At 46.4% G+C, this 16,949-nt stretch overlaps 1 protein-coding gene across 1 annotated transcript in view; it reads right to left on the bottom strand.

The window, feature by feature from the left end:
* Positions 1 to 8,560: 8,560 nt before the first annotated feature.
* Positions 8,561 to 16,949, bottom strand: part of LOC141235458 (uncharacterized) — a 39,157-nt gene continuing 30,768 nt past the window's right edge. The window contains exon 7 of the mRNA XM_073668139.1: positions 8,561 to 9,158. Coding sequence (XP_073524240.1) covers positions 8,693 to 9,158 — 466 coding nt within the window. The 3' untranslated portion in view covers positions 8,561 to 8,692. The remainder of the gene's footprint in view (positions 9,159 to 16,949) is intronic.

Here is a 16,949-nt window from a genome sequence, read left to right as displayed (position 1 = left end):
GAGTAGAAGCTGTATATAGTTGCCCGTCGGGGCACAGTGAACTGTTGCTGCTAAAATAGTCCCCGTTGGGACCAGAGAATTGAACTGTTACCCGTATTTCCCTTAATCCCACTGACCGAGGACTGAGAGCGGTCATCCCTTTCCTAATACCTGGCCGAGGACTGAGAGCGGCCATATCCCTTGTATATAGTTGCGCTTCCTAAAGCGCCCCCTACCGGTTTTATAGAAGAACTGGTTTTTCTTCAAGAGACTGACGCACTTTACCCGGTCACAAGTTGCACCGTGACCGGAGGTACCGGAAGACAGGAAAGTTTATATGAAAAGTTTATGCTGATATATATGGTGTTTTATATGTTTTATATGTTTATGTTTATGCAAAAATTGTATGTTTTGGTGTTGTTTATATCTTACAGCCCGAGGACGTGCTGTGATTTACCAGGGGGGAATGTAGCACCCTGAGGATTCGGCTGCTACAGGGGTATTGCACCTCAACCCAGAGGTGTGATATTCCACTCCCGGGTAAGGATGGAGTGTGGAACTGAGCTCAGTCAGCTGCATGCACTACATACATCCCATTTCCGGAGGGCAGACCAACGGTACTCCCACTTGGAAATGTGCAGGTACGATCGAGTCTGTCCTTGGCTGGAGTGGGAGGGGGGTGGTACATCCCAGTAGTGTAGGGGCAGATAGGGGGAGCAGCCTGGGTAAAGTTAGGAGCTCATTGGGTGCTGGTCACCTGAGCTCACACATAGAGGGAGTATATAAGGTGGGCACCATCTAAGATCAGGGTCAGTCTGAGAGAAGTCAGTCAGCCACAGTCAGTCAGTCTGTGAGTCTTTGCAGAGGAAGAGAGCAGAAGAGCAGAGCAGCCCCAGCCCAAGAGTGAGAGAGGAGAGCAAGAAAGACCCAGAGGGGGAGAAAGAAAGAACTCTGAGAGCCCAAATATAATCACAGGGTGAAGAGTTGGCAACAGGGTACCGGATCCCAAACTGGTGGGGGCTACAGCATACCTCAGCCAGAGACCGGAGGCCGTGGGCAGCATCTGCCACGGCCACCCACCATATCCACCCGGAAGGCAGACCACGCATAGGGTCAGGGAACCCAGAGGCAAGGGTTACCAACAGAAGGCCCGAGGGAGCCGGACATAGGTGGATCCCTGGTGGGGAAGGCCAGAGACGAGGACAGAACGGGAGCTCAGAACCACGCTCCAGAACTACTTGGGGGTTGGCCGAGTCCAGGACCTGGTGGACGCAGCACGGCTCGGGTGGTCACTCAAGGCCGGAGTGACCGGAACATCTGCAGTAAGTAAAGAACCCTGAACTGCACAACCCGACTCTGACTCTCATTACCATCATCCCTGCACTTCCACAACCACCATCCTCTGCACCTGACCCCCCTGAGGCTATACCCCTCCCGTTGGGGGTTATACTACCTAAGCTGCACCAACACCATCAGCCTCAGCGGACCCTGCTGCAGCGGCGGCCGTAGTGACCGCAATTCAACGGGTGGCGTAGTCGACATAAAGAACTTTAGTAACATCAGTAAGGACTGCCACACACTGAGCTTGACACCCTGGGCACGGACCGGGTCACAGCCACTCGGAGACTACAACCCCCATCTGATCCGGCTCCGGGTATTCCCCTAAAGAATATGGCCCAGGGGGCGCGTCACTTGCAGACCAGAGAACAAGAGCTGCTACCTCAAGGGCCAATGAACTTTCTGAGGAGAGGGAAGCGAGGCTTGCAGACCAGAGAACAAGAGCTGCTACCTCAAGGGCCAATGAACTTTCTGAGGAGAGGGAAGCGAGGCTTGCAGACCAGAGAACAAGAGCTGCTACCTCAAGGGCCAATGAACTTTCTGAGGAGAGGGAAGCGAGGCTTGCAGACCAGAGAACAAGAGCTGCTACCTCAAGAGCCAATGAACTTTCTGAGGAGAGGGAAGCGAGGCTTGCAGACCAGAGAACAAGAGCTGCTACCTCAAGGGCCAATGAACTTTCTGAGGAGAGGGAAGCGAGGCTTGCAGACATGAAAACAAGAGCTGCTTCCTCAAGAGCTAATGAACTTTCTGAGGAGAGGGAAGCGAGGCTTGCAGATAAGAGAAGAAGAGCTTCTTCCTCGAGAGCCAATGAGTCATCTCAGCAGAGAGAAGGCCGACTTGCCACTAAGAGAATTGCTATTTCTTCCACCAGGGCACCGGAAATGGTTGGAGATTTGAAACATGCTGCCTTTTGTTACCAGTCAGACATAAACTATCAGGATAATCCTAAAGTTCAGATAGGAAAAATGGATGTGGTCAGCATGTACTGCAGTGCCCTGAAATGGAAAGATGAACCGCCAGGTTTATGCTGTGCAAATGCCAAGATAAAACTTCCACCTCTCCTGTCACCACTAGATCCCCTAAAGTCTCTGATGACAGGTACCAGTACAATATCAAAGCATTTCTTGGACAACATTAGGAAGTACAACTACTGCTTCCAAATGACATAATTTGGTGCAGCAAAAGAAATGTTTACAACAGGATTTATGCCGACATTTAAAGTTCAAGGACAGGTTTACCACTCAATTGGCTCACTGCTTCCATTACAAGGAGAAGAACCTCAATTTCTTCAACTCTTTATGGGAAATGCAGAAGCAGAGGCTAAGCGGAGATGCTCTTTAATTCCTAACACTCGCCTTGATATTGTCACTATTTTGCAGCAGTTCCTTCACTTCAACAATCTATATATTCAACTTTTCAAGACTGCACTTGAATGCATGCCAAATGACGATTACAAGGTTGTCATTCCAGCTGACAAAACACCACAAGGTGAACATCAGCGACGTTTCAATGCTCCCACATTTGATGAGGTAGCCATCTTGATTGTTGGTAATGATTTTCAAAGCCGTGACATTGTGCTTCAGAAAAGGAACAATAGTTTGCAACGAGTAGCAGAAACTCACAGGTCCTATGATGCTCTGCAATATCCAATCATCTTTTGGCAGGGACAGGATGGCTATCACTCTGAAATACCTCAGACAGATCCTACAACAGGCAACCCTTCAGGAAAAAAAGTGTCTGCCATGCACTTCTATGCATATAGGGTCATGACAAGATTTGCAGAGGAAAATCACATCTTGAAATGCAAACACCTCTTCCACCAATTTATTGTTGACGTGTATGCAAAGATTGAGAGTGAACGTCTTTTATATATCCGACTAAATCAAAAGGCGCTCAGGGCAGAGGAATATATTCACCTTAGAGATGCTGTTGCAAATGATGCTGTTCCAAAAGAGTTGGGGAAAATGGTTATTCTTCCATCAACTGTCACAGGAAGCCCACGACACATGCATGAATACACACAGGATGCAATGACTTATATGAGAAAGTATGGCCGTCCAGATCTTTTCATCACCTTTACTTGCAATCTCCTGCCTGGGAGGAAATTGGAGGGCACCTGTTGCCGGGCCAAAAAACAGTGAATCGCCATGACTTTATTGCTCGGGTTTTCAAACAGAAACTTTCAAAAATGACTAATCTCATCACAAAATCACATTTTTATGGTGAGACGCAGTGCTGAATGTATTCAGTTGAATGGCAAAAAAGAGGCCTTCCTCACGCCCAAATCTTGATTTGGCTGAAGCAAAAAATACAGCCTACCGAAATTGATAATATCATCAGTGCCGAATTGCCAGACCCTCAGATTGACCCATTGCTGTTTAACACCATCACAAAAAACATGATCCATGGTCCGTGTGGGAGTCTGAACAAAAATTCTCCCTGTATGATTGATGGCAGGTGTTCACAGCATTACCCACGATCCCTGGTCCAAGAAACCCAAACAGGACAAGGTGGATATCCAGTCTACCGAAGAAGTAAGCCAGGGGATGGTGGTTTCATAGCAAAGCTCAAAATGCGTGTTGGATCATCACTCCAAGAGATAGAAATTGACAACAGGTGGGTAGTGCCTTACAACCCTTTGCTCTCAAAAACGTTCCAGGCCCACATAAATGTCGAATCTTGCCACTCTGTGAAATCAATCAGGTATATCTGCAAATATGTCCACAAAGGAAGTGATCAAGCAGTTTTTGAACTCCAGAAAAATGGACCTATTATTGATGAAGTGGAGGCATTCCAGATGGGCAGGTACATAAGCAGCAATGAAGCTATTTGGAGAATACTAGGATTCTCCATTCATGAGTGCTACCCACCAGTTGTGCATCTGAGTGTGCACTTGGAAAATGGACAATTTACTTTAACCCAGCAAACTTGCAGCAGCAGCTTCTAACACCACCTAAGACCACCCTCTTGCCATTTTTTGTGCTGTATCAACAAGACCCTTTTGCAAAAACAATTCTCTACTGTGTTTTACCAAAGCACTACACTTGGAATGCTTCCAGAAAAACACTGGAACGGAGGAAACGGGGGCTTGATATTGAAGGCTATCCAGGGGTGAAAGCAACTGATACTCTTGGTCACGTCTACACTGTTCATCCGTCAAATGCAGAGTGCTTCTACCTGCGCATGTTACTTCATGTTGTCAAAGCATCATTTTCTGACCTGAAGACCGTTGGAGGCCATGTGTGTGAAACATTCAGGGAAGCTTGCCAAAGAAAAGGACTTTTGGAAAATGATGGACACTGGGACATGATCCTCAGTGAAGCAGCAGCCACACAAACCCCAAAGCGACTAAGACACCTCTTTGCTATTATTCTAACAACCTATAGCATTTCAAATCCTCTTGAGATTTGGACAAAGTACAAAACTGATCTCAGTGAGGACGTCCTCATGCAGATTAGAAGGGAAAATCCTCAGCAACTCATCAACTTCACTGAGGAAATGTTCAATGAAACTTTAATGCTCCTTGAAGATCAGTGCATAGCAATGTCAGGAAAACCCTTACAGTTGCTTGGTTTGCCTGCTCCAATAAGAAATCCTGAAGGCATCCAAATGTGTAGGGAGATTTTCCTAGAAACAAACTACAATATTGATGAACTGACAGAATTTGAGTCTCAGAACGAGCCAATATTGGTACCAGATCAAAGGGACGCCTATAACTACATTTTAAGTTTCAGTGAAACCAACAAAGGTGGGATTGTCTTCCTTGATGCTCCAGGTGGAACAGGAAAGACATTTGTAATCAACTTGCTCCTGGCAAAATTTCGACAACAAAAAAAGATTGCACTTGCAGTGGCATCTTCTGGAATTGCAGCTACACTTTTAAAAGGTGGCAGGACAGCACATTCGACATTCAAACTACCACTTAACCTGTCTCATAGTGACAGCCCCGTGTGTAATATTGCCAAGGGATCAGGACTGGCCAAATTGCTTCAAAAATGCAGTGCCATCATTTGGGATGAATGCACCATGTCACACAAAAGGGCTCTGGAAGCAGTGGACAGACTGCTGCAAGACCTGCGTAGCAACAAATATATCATGGGAGGAGTAGTTGTTGTTTTGGCAGGTGACTTCCGCCAAACACTACCTGTTATTCCAAGATCAACCCCTGCAGACGAACTGAATGCCTGTCTCAAAGCATCGTACCTTTGGAGAAAAGTAAAGAAAATGTCACTGAACACAAAAATGAGGGTCTACATAACAGGCGATGTTTCTGCTGGACTGTTTTCGAGCTAGCTGTTGACTATTGGAGATGGCAAGGCACCAGTAAACTCAACCACTGGACAGATCACCTTCCCAAGCAACTTTTGTTGCATTGTGACTTCCATTGAGGAGTTGAAGGCAAAGGTTTTTCCAAACATTCAACTCCACTTAAAAAATTCTGGCTGGCTGTGTGAAAGGGCTATTCTAGCTCCCAAAAATGACAGTGTCAACAAGATCAATCTTCAAATTCTAAATCTCCTTCCAGGTGTTAACACAACCTACAAGTCAGTGGATACAGTAATAGACCCTGCTCAAGCATTATTTTATCCAACTGAGTTCCTCAATTCCTTGGAGCCACAAGGACTTCCTCCTCACAACCTCTTTCTAAAACCTGGAGCACCTATTCTGCTATTGAGAAATTTGGATCCACCAAAGCTGTGTAATGGAACAAGACTCTTGATTAAGAGCCTGTTTCCACATGTAATTGAGGCAACCATTTTGACAGGATGTGCCATAGGAGAAGATTTTTTCATTCCAACAATTCCTCTCATTCCATCTGATTTGCCTTTTGATTTTAAACGCCTCCAGTTTCCTGTGCGACTGGCATTTGCTATGTCCATCAATAAGGCTCAGGAACAGTCCTTGAAAGTAGTTGGAATCAATTTACAATCTCCATGCTTTCCTCATGGTCAACTTTATGTGGCCTGTTCAAGAGTTGGAACAGCCAAAAATCTGTTCGTGTTTGCACCTGAAGGAAGAACTAAGAATGTCGTTTATCAAAAGGCTCTCGAATAAGGAGTAGAAGATTACTTCACATTACTTGGCCAATTTAGTTAAATCTGTGTGGAATATCTCTGGTGTTGAAATATATGTTGTGAAATGCTTCTATTAGCTTAGTTTTTGCCTTTTAATAATTACATTTCTATCTATTTGTTTTGTGTTTTTTGTGTGGAGAATAAATTTTTGTTAACACATTCTATTTTGCTAACAGCAGTTATTAACCCGGGCGAAGCCGGGTAGTACAGCTAGTATGTTATATTTTCTTTATCAAACAGTCTGTAAGATTTGTATCAAACCTCTGATGCCGGCGCCATTCCAGCAGTGTCGGCACGTGCGTTCCCGGAGCTCATGTGAGGTTGTTACATCGTGTGAGCCCAGTAAGTGCTGGAATCACTGTCTCCACCTTCAGAAAAATCGAACATCATGAGGAAATCTGAGAGCAGCTGCAGCCCTGACAGTGAAGTCAGCACTGACTGGGCGCAGGGCTCATGTGATGTAACAACCCCAGGAATGTGAGTCCCGGCACCGCTGGAACGGCGCTGGCATGGGAGCTGAGTATGAGTGTTTTTATTTTAACTAGGCCAAACATGAGGAATGACACGGGTTGTCCTGGTAGTGAACAACCCCTTTAAGATTGTACAATTTTCAGTTAAAACATTTCCAACATTCTGGACATGTAGAAGGCTTCTCCCCTGTGTGACTTCTCTAAAGTTTATTAAGAGTTTATTTTCAAGGAAAACATTTCCCACATTAAGAATATAAAAAAGGCTTCTACCCTGTGTGACTGCTCTGGTGATTAAGAAGAGATGATTTCTTCACAAAACATTTCCCACTTTCTGAACATGAAAAAGACTTCTCCCCTGTGTGAGTTCTCTGGTGTATAACAACAGCTGATTTCTAGTTAAAATATTTCCCACATTCTGAACATGAAAAAGGCTTCTCCCCTGTGTGAGTTCTCTGATGTCTGATAAAAGTTGATAACTGTGTAAAACATTTTCCACATTCTGAACAAGAAAAAGGCTTCTCCCTTGTGTGAGTTCTCTGGTGTATAACAACAGATGATTTCTGGTTAAAATATTTCCCACATTCTGAACATGAAAAAGGCTTCTCTCCTGTGTGAATTCTCTGATGTCTGATAAAATTAGTCTTGTGTGGAAAACATTTTCCACATTCTGAACATGAATCATAGAATCATAGAATGGTAGAGTTGGAAGGGACCTCCTGGGTCATCTGGTCCAACCCCCTGCTCAAAGCAGGATTCACTAGATCATCTCAGACAGATGTCTGTCCAGCCTCTGTTTGAAGACGTCCATTGAAGGGGAACTCACCACCTCTCGTGGCAGCCTGTTCCACTCATTAATCACCCTAACTGTCAAAAAGTTTTTTCTAATATCTAATCTGTGTCTCCTCCCATTTAGTTTCATCCCATTGCTTCTAGTCTTTCCTTGTGCAAATGAGAATAAAGATGATCCTTCTACAATGTGACAGCCCTTGACATATTTGTAGACAGCTATTAAGTCTCCTCTCAGTCTTCTTTTTTGCAAGCTAAACATTCCCAAATCCTGCAACCGTTCCTCATAGGACATGGTTTGCAGACCAGTCACCATTCTGGTCGCTCTTCTCTGAACTTGCTCCAGTTTGTCTATGTCTTTTTTAAAATGTGGTGCCCAAAACTGTACACAGTATTCCAGATGAGGTCTGACCAAAGAGGAGTAAAGACCGATAATGACTTCACGTGATCTAGACTGTATGCTTCTGTTAATACATCCCAGAATTGTATTTGCCTTTTTTGCTGCTGCATCACACTGTTGACTCATGTTTAGTCTATGATCTATTAGTATACCTAAGTCTTTTTCACATGTACTGTTGCTTAGCTCTATTCCTCCCATTCTGTATATGCTTTTTTCATTTTTATTGCCCAGATGTAGTACTTTGCATTTTTCCCTGTTAAAAACCATTCTGTTGGTTGCTGCCCACTGCTCCAGTTTATTTAGGTCTTTTTGAATCCTCTCTCTCTCTTCTCTAGTATTAGCTATCCCTCCTAGCTTTGTGTCATCAGCAAATTTAATCAGTTTACCCTCAATTCCTTCATCTAAATCATTGATAAAGATGTTGAACAATACAGGTCCCAGGACGGAGCCCTGTGGTACCCCACTTGAGACATTCATCCAGCTGGATGTGAAGCCATTTACAACCACCCTTTGAGTCCGATCACTAAGACAGTTATGAATCCACCTAACAGTTGCCTGGTCCATTGCATACTTGGTCATTGTTTCAATAAGGATGGTGTGAGATACTTTGTCAAATGCTTTGCTGAAGTCAAGATATACTATATCTACAGCATTTCCCTGATCCACCCAGTCAGTGATTCTGTCATAGAAGGCTTCTCCCCTGTGTGAGTTCTCTGATGTCTGATAAAAGTTGAAATCTGTGTGAAACATTTTCCACATTCTGAACATGAAAAAGGCTTCTCCCCTGTGTGAATTCTCTGATGTTTGAGAAAACTAGTCATGTGTGGAAAACATTTTCCACATTCTGAACATGAAAAAGGCTTCTCCCCTGTGTGAATTCTCTGATGTCTGATAAAACTAGTTATGTGTGTAAAACATTTTCCACATTCTGAACATGAGAAAGGCTTCTCCTCTGTGTGGGTTCTCTGGTGGCTATTAAGACTCCATTTCTGGCTAAAACATTTTCCACATTCTGAACAGGAAAAAGGCTTCTCCCCTGTGTGAGTTCTCTGGTGAATAACAAGATTTGATTTCCTGCTAAAATATTTCCCACACTTGGAACAAGAAAATCTATTCTCTGTCGTATGAATTTTTTGATGTATAGGAAAAGACTTTTCGTGGGGAAAACTATTACCACATTCTGAAAGTGAAAATGTCTTCTTTGCTTTAGGAGCAGTTCGTTTTTTAATGCTTATTTTGTTACTATGATTTTCCTTTGTAGTCAGTAATGAATCAGAAGATAGGACGTGTTTCAAAGGATCAGATGACAGATCTTTGCTGTGAATGGATGATGGTATATCTGGAGTAATGGCATTCACTTCAATTGTATCCTGAGGGATCTCAAGATCGTCTGATTTAAAAATTGAAGATGTCAGCTGTCCCTCTGATCTCCAGGTACAGTCATCTGCTAAGATAAAAATCAATTATTATTTTTCAATAAAATATCCTTGAATTTTATATTTTTTAACATTTCTACTTAAACTCTCTGTAAAAATATGAATTATTCAGCAAGACAATGACAGTTCACAGTCTAATAGAAAACCTCATAGGATGAACCTGTTATGTTGGGGAAAATAATACCAATAAAAACTTCCAGTCATCAAGCAAAGAACAAGCCCCCACTCAGGCCCATCATCTGTCAGTGGAAAAACTGAGGTTTCCACATTATTAGGGTCTCAAAGGCTCTTCAAGAGCAACATGGCTTCCATTAACCAATCCAGCAATATCCACTCTCCCAAAGTCAAATGTCCCCCTCACTTCTGAGCCTTGCAGTGCGCCCAAAACACACTCAGCATCCATGTATTTGGCATTACTATAGTGAGAAGAACCCACTTAATTTACAGAGTGTGTCTCCTGGAGCACAATCTGGGAACAATGTGTTGGGTAACAAAATGGCAAATGCACAATTTTCACTCTCCAACATCCACTGTCTGCTAATTACTGAAAAGTACCTGTAGAGTCAAAATATTCCCTACTTCTAAAGATTAATTCATTCAGGGTTATAATTTCCAAAATGGAGTCACTTTATGGGGATTTCTACTGCTCTAGTTTTCAGCCTTTTGTCATATTAAGGACTTCTGCAAATGGTGTAACCCATCTCCACTGAGACCTGCTCCAGCGACATCTGCTTCTGTCACCAGGCGCCACCTTATTCATTCTGCAGGCGGCGCTGGTGATGGAGGAGACGTCAGAACCAGAAGCTCTGGGCGGCGCAGGCTCTGTCCAGCCACTAAGATTAGGGAGCCTGGGACCAGTAGTACCATCCAGTCTGGCAGTATGGGTGTGTGTGCTGTCCAGCTGGAGTAATCTGCTCCCTGCTTCAGCCATTTGGAAAGCACCGCACCCTACTAAAGCTGGAAGCATATTGCTGGAAGCTGCCAGATCCAGCCTTGTTCTCCTCTGGTTCAGTCCTCTGTGCTCAGCTCCCGGCTTGTGTATTTGTTTCCTGTTGTGACCTCGGCCCGTTTACTGACTACTTTTGTGTCTTCTGATTTTGTATTTTCTCTGACCTCCATGTTCTGACCCGGTTACCTGACTATTCTTCTTTCCATCTCACACCACAGAACAGCAGGTAACACCGTGGCCCAAGCCTAGGGGTCTCTGTGTAAGTCTAGATACAGAGAAAACGGAGTAGATCGCGCCAAGCCTGTTCATGGTGACATATTTTGAGCTGCCAGGTGACCATGAACAGTGCCCCCAATACATTGTGTCTGCAAACTATTCCAGCAAAATCTGCATTCAAATAGCTAAATGTCGCTCCTTCCCTTCTAACCTGCCATGTGCCCAGATAGTAGGATACTACCGTATATAGGGTATTGTTGGTGGAAGGTGGAAAATAATTTGTAAGGTCCATCTGTTTCTTATTATCCTTTGTGAAGAATTCCAAAGCTATCACCACATAAAGTGACACACGTCAGATTTAAAAAATGGGCCCTGATAGGAACACAAAACTGGCTGCAGTAAGGGGTTAAATCAGAATATTTTGGGCACTAACTACTATAGTCAAAAACTGTGAGTATAGACAATAACACATCTACTGAAATGATCAAACTCAACAGTCTCCATCAGAAAAAAAATAAGTAACTAGTGGTGAAACCTCTCTGGGGTAATTAGAGTATGGGGCTCGGTGGCTCTTGGCAATCTAAACTATCGTAAGTGACGCGCCCCTGGGCCTGCTGTGTCGCGCAGCGTCTCGCGCACGGGGGCTTACCCGGAACCGGATCAGATGAGGGTTGTAGTCTCCGAGTGGCGGGGACCCGGTCCGTGCCCAGGGAGTCAAACTCAGTGTGTGGCAGTCTTGATAGGTGTTATTTAAGTGTCGACTACGCCACCCGTTGATTTGCAGCTATGGAGCTGCCGCTGCAGGGCAGACCGCTGAGGCCGGTGGTAGGATAGTGCAGCGTAGATGGTATAACCCCCAACGGGAGGGGTATGGCCTCAGGGCAGCCGACGTGGATGATGGGGGTAGCAGGAACCACTCGGAGACGGTACGGTGTAGTTCAGGGTCTTTACTGGTGACAAAGACAGACCCTCCCGGAGTACTGCTAGCGATTGGGGCCTGGTCAGTCCTTGAGCAGATGGGATCTCCCCTGGCCAGGCGGAGTTGTAGGCCTCCCAAACTAACGATACTCTTCTGGCTACCTTGCTAGAGGCGGTATAAGTAGCCCACGTCCCTGAGTGTACCGTGTGGTGCTCACCCGTATGGCCGGTGACTCGGGGCCTTCTAGTAGCTTCCGCTCCACGACGGCGGTGCTGGTCCCATGCGTGTGACCGTGCCTTCGGGCTTCTTGGCCAGAGGACCTGAAATCCCCTGCCTGACGGATTCTGCTGCTGGGTAGGAGTTAGTCCCCACAGCCTCGGACTCCGGGTCCGGTAAGAAATCTTCTCAGTCAGGGCGAGCTCTGCAGCTGCCAGCCCCTGACTCCTTGTAACACTGCTCCCACAGAGCTCCTGTTGTTTCTTCCTATGCTGCTTCTCTGTCTCTACTTCTGGCAGGGCCCAGGAGCTGGGCCCAGCCGGAGCCACAGCTCCCTGCCAGCCCTCCTGGCTGAACTCTCCCTCTGAACTCCCTAACCCTGCCTCAGCCCCAGGTTTATATAGGGGAAGTCCTTCCCCTCCCAGGACTGGGCAGGAGGTGTGGCATGCATAGGATCCCTGACCAAGAGACCTCCCACCTGCTCTCAGACATAACATTGCTTGTTACTGTGGAAACCAGACCCCTGGGGTGCCACATTCCCCCCTAGTGAAATTTAGTACTCCGGGACTAAACATATTTTTAGAAAAACATAACAAGGTATAAACAATAATAATACAATAAGAAAAACATATAAAGATGGTCACGGCGTGTCGGCAACCGGGTGCAGTTTTTGAAGAAAAGCAAGGTGTCCATTTCACCAAAACAGGGAGACGTAACCAGGTAGGGGTCTGTCCTGCCCCGAGTCCTTAACAGTCTTTAGTCCATTCCTAGGTTACGCTCCAACCATGTACAAGGATTCCCGGTAAATCCACCAAAGACTCCCATAAATTACTAGAAACACATAATTATTTACAGGATATGGCCGCTCTCAGTCCTCGGCCAGTGGGGATAAGGAATGGCTGCTCACAGTCCTCAGCCTGGTTTAAGATAGGGGCACATGGGGAACAATTCACTAATCCCAACGGGGACCATATTTTAATTAGCAGCAGTCCTTGTACCCTTACGGGTAACTATTTACAGCTCTTTATTCACGCTACTTCCCTTCAGTAGCTATGTCCTCTTTGTGCTCCCTCCTGAGGGTAGTCCTCAGACCCGTCCGGGTCCTCTTGGCTTTCCTCGTATTGGTAGTACTGCAGCTCCTCCTCGGTTAGCTGGGTTAGTATCTCTGCGACAGTCCTCCTCCCAGGTGGCCAGGACTTTACCTCCCTTTGGGCTGCCCCGGTTAATTGGGCCACCAGGATGCTCACTTTTTGCTCCTCTGTGAGGGGGTACACCTGGAAGAGGCTATCCAGCTTTTCTCTAAAGTCATGCAGGGTATGTGACTCCCCTGAGTACTGGGGTAGCCAGGCTGCCCCCGGGATATAGGGCATGGTGAAAGGCATGACCGCAACAGCGGTGGCGCTGGCGGGGATTGAAGCGGTGAAGCTCTCCTCCGTATCCGGCATCCTTCTCCCCCCTAGTGGACCGTGGCCTACCTTGCGATGATCCTCTTCCGTAGGCCGCGGCTCCGCAGTGGATCGCCAGGGTTGAGGACCTTCCGTCGTGCTCCTGTGACGTCGGCGTCTGCTGGGCTTCTTCCAGGACCTTACGCAACGTCCGGACGTGAGGCGGGGCTTCAGTTCTCGCGCGCTTTCGGAGTCCACGCCCCTCTTCTTCCCGCGCGGCGTCCTCAAGATGGCGTCCAATGGCGGGAAAACTCCACGTATGGCGGGAAGAAGGCTGAAGATGGCGCCGGATGGCGGGAAAACTCCACCGATGGCGGGAAGGAAGCGGAAGATGGCGCCGGATGGCGGGAATCTTCACCACAGGTAAGTTTGAACAGTCTTTTTCAGGCACGCAGTACCCGGTGGTTGCGGGCACGAGATCCTGCCGACTACGCCAAAGTTGACGCGCCCCTGGGCCTGCTGTGTCGCGCAGCGTCTCGCGCACGGGGGCTTACCCGGAACCGGATCAGATGAGGGTTGTAGTCTCCGAGTGGCGGGGACCCGGTCCGTGCCCAGGGAGTCAAACTCAGTGTGTGGCAGTCTTGATAGGTGTTATTTGAGTGTCGACTACGCCACCCGTTGATTTGCAGCTATGGAGCTGCCGCTGCAGGGCAGACCGCTGAGGCCGGTGGTAGGATAGTGCAGCGTAGATGGTATAACCCCCAACGGGAGGGGTATGGCCTCAGGGCAGCCGACGTGGATGATGGGGGTAGCAGGAACCACTCGGAGACGGTACGGTGTAGTTCAGGGTCTTTACTGGTGACAAAGACAGACCCTCCCGGAGTACTGCTAGCGATTGGGGCCTGGTCAGTCCTTGAGCAGATGGGATCTCCCCTGGCCAGGCGGAGTTGTAGGCCTCCCAAACTAACGATACTCTTCTGGCTACCTTGCTAGAGGCGGTATAAGTAGCCCACGTCCCTGAGTGTACCGTGTGGTGCTCACCCGTATGGCCGGTGACTCGGGGCCTTCTAGTAGCTTCCGCTCCACGACGGCGGTGCTGGTCCCATGCGTGTGACCGTGCCTTCGGGCTTCTTGGCCAGAGGACCTGAAATCCCCTGCCTGACGGATTCTGCTGCTGGGTAGGAGTTAGTCCCCACAGCCTCGGACTCCGGGTCCGGTAAGAAATCTTCTCAGTCAGGGCGAGCTCTGCAGCTGCCAGCCCCTGACTCCTTGTAACACTGCTCCCACAGAGCTCCTGTTGTTTCTTCCTATGCTGCTTCTCTGTCTCTACTTCTGGCAGGGCCCAGGAGCTGGGCCCAGCCGGAGCCACAGCTCCCTGCCAGCCCTCCTGGCTGAACTCTCCCTCTGAACTCGCTAACCCTGCCTCAGCCCCAGGTTTATATAGGGGAAGTCCTTCCCCTCCCAGGACTGGGCAGGAGGTGTGGCATGCATAGGATCCCTGACCAAGAGACCTCCCACCTGCTCTCAGACATAACATTGCTTGTTACTGTGGAAACCAGACCCCTGGGGTGCCACATAAGGAACAATATTTTCTGTCAGATGAGTTTCAAGAAGAAATATTAGACGTTCAAAGAGAACTTTTTATAATAGTGCAGAGATGAGGCGTCTAAATTTAGCTTAGAGTTATATCATGGCACAGGTATAATGTTTTTTATGTAGTTTATCGCAATACTATTTGAAGTTAGTTGGTTTTAAAAGAAATTGAACAGTCAGGATAAAGGGAAACTCTGTTGTTATTGTACAGAAATTCACACTTGGCCTCACTGCACATTTAATGTTGTCGATCATAAAAGTAAAGTTTGGCCAGAAAGACTGGACCTGGTCTTGTAGGGACCATATGAGGACATTCAGCAGCACAGAAGGGACTTTCAATGCCCAAACTCATTTGAACAGTTTTGTTTTGGATGGAGGAGAATGTTTTGATCTAGCGGCAAAATGGTGATCACAAGATTGTGATACAGCCGGACTACACCAGCGATAAAGCAGCCACAACCGGTGACTGAGAAGAATCTGTGACTTCTCTGCATTTAGTGGTCACTACTCACCTGGGTAGTCATATGTAGGAATCTCCTCTTTACACCGCTCATCACCCCTCACATATGTCTCTGTAGTATTAATATGGGTCAGATCTTCACCCTGAAACAAATATTGTAAAAGTCACAAACAGATGAGAAGTCCCATCTATGATCAGCTCTAATCCTGCCATCTCCACCATTCTCATTACACAAGTATAAAACATATAACACTGGTGGATAAAACAAGACTGAACACAAGACCTTCACAGCCGACTACACATCATAGGGAAGATCTCATGATACCTTCTCTCCATCTACCTGATGATCCTGAGGAACATTGGGGTCTTCTTGTTTACAGTCCTGTGGAAGAGGACGGGGACACCTGTCTGTTGTTGTCCTCTTACTGGATAGATCTGGAGGAAACACATACAGGGACTGAATTCATTCTTTACATACAGATAATTATAGGCCGTGTGAATTCAGTCCTGTCTATTACCTGGTGATGTGAGGGGCTGGGGAACCTCCATCATGACGTCCTTGTACAGATCTTTGTGTCCTTCTAAATACTCCCACTCCTCCATGGAGAAATAGACAGCGACATCCTGACATCTTATAGGAACCTGACACATACAATGATATCGTCATCCCCCCGATCCCTCCATAGCATTACTGTATAATGTCCCAGCATTCCCAGCAGTGTCACCTCTCCAGTCAGCAGCTCAATCATCTTGTAGGTGAGTTTTAGGATCTTCTGATCATTGATGTCCTCATGTATCAGGGGGTGAGGTGGAGGCTTTGTGATTTTGCTTAGGGGTCTTCCCCATCCCTCAAACACAGGGTCCTGATAGCGCTCACTAGAGGTCTTCTTCACTACTGTGTAATCCTGGTTATGGAGAGACACATTAATAAATCTCACTACAGACATTTCCAGAGTCCTCACCTCTCCAGTTCTGTCCATCTGTTATTCCCATAGATAAGAATGATGTAATGTGACGTCATCAGAATCTCTCACCTCTCCAGTAAGCCGGAAGAGGATCTCTAGGGTGAGGTGTAATATCCTCTCCGCCATCTTGTCTCTGTTCATATCCATCCTTGATTGGTAAATCAAGAAAATTCTCTTATACAGAAGATCTTCACTGAGAGGATCCGATATTGTAGGGACCTGAATGAGAAGATGATGAGCCGATGTAACATCATAAAAATCCTGTGTAATAATACAATTACTGGAGACAATAAGGGGAAACATATGAGGAGATTTATTATTTTACAGTATTTAGTTTTCTTCTTTACATCTAGTAATAAAACCTATATATTTTAGGCCACAGACAACAAGCAGTTTCTTCCTCGGAGTCTGCAGCTGAATCTGTTTCTCACAAGATGGTGGTTTGATGGTTTTATGAGATGGATGTTTGTTCTCGGCCCCGACCCTTTCACAACTCCTGTCTCCTAAACTAATCGTAAGAGAAACATAACGAGAACCTGGCTTACACCTCTGGATTTTTGTAAATGCAGCATTGATAAATGTCCACCATTACATTACATTAAATAAAACATTTCATTACACAATGTATCACCTGCAGCAGAGAATTTGTAGTATATTGCATTCAGTGTCTGGGATGTAATGTCAGATATGTCGGCTGCTCCTCCCGTAAATAAGTCAGAGAATTAATGAGCACATAGGAGACCCCACTAATCCCGCGGCCAT

This window comes from Phyllobates terribilis, unplaced genomic scaffold, assembly GCF_046119375.1.
Source record: "Phyllobates terribilis strain yellow unplaced genomic scaffold, ASM4611937v1 Scaffold_673__1_contigs__length_839561, whole genome shotgun sequence".
In the NCBI taxonomy this organism is placed as follows: domain Eukaryota; kingdom Metazoa; phylum Chordata; class Amphibia; order Anura; family Dendrobatidae; genus Phyllobates; species Phyllobates terribilis.
This window is presented reverse-complemented; position numbering and strand designations above follow the sequence as displayed.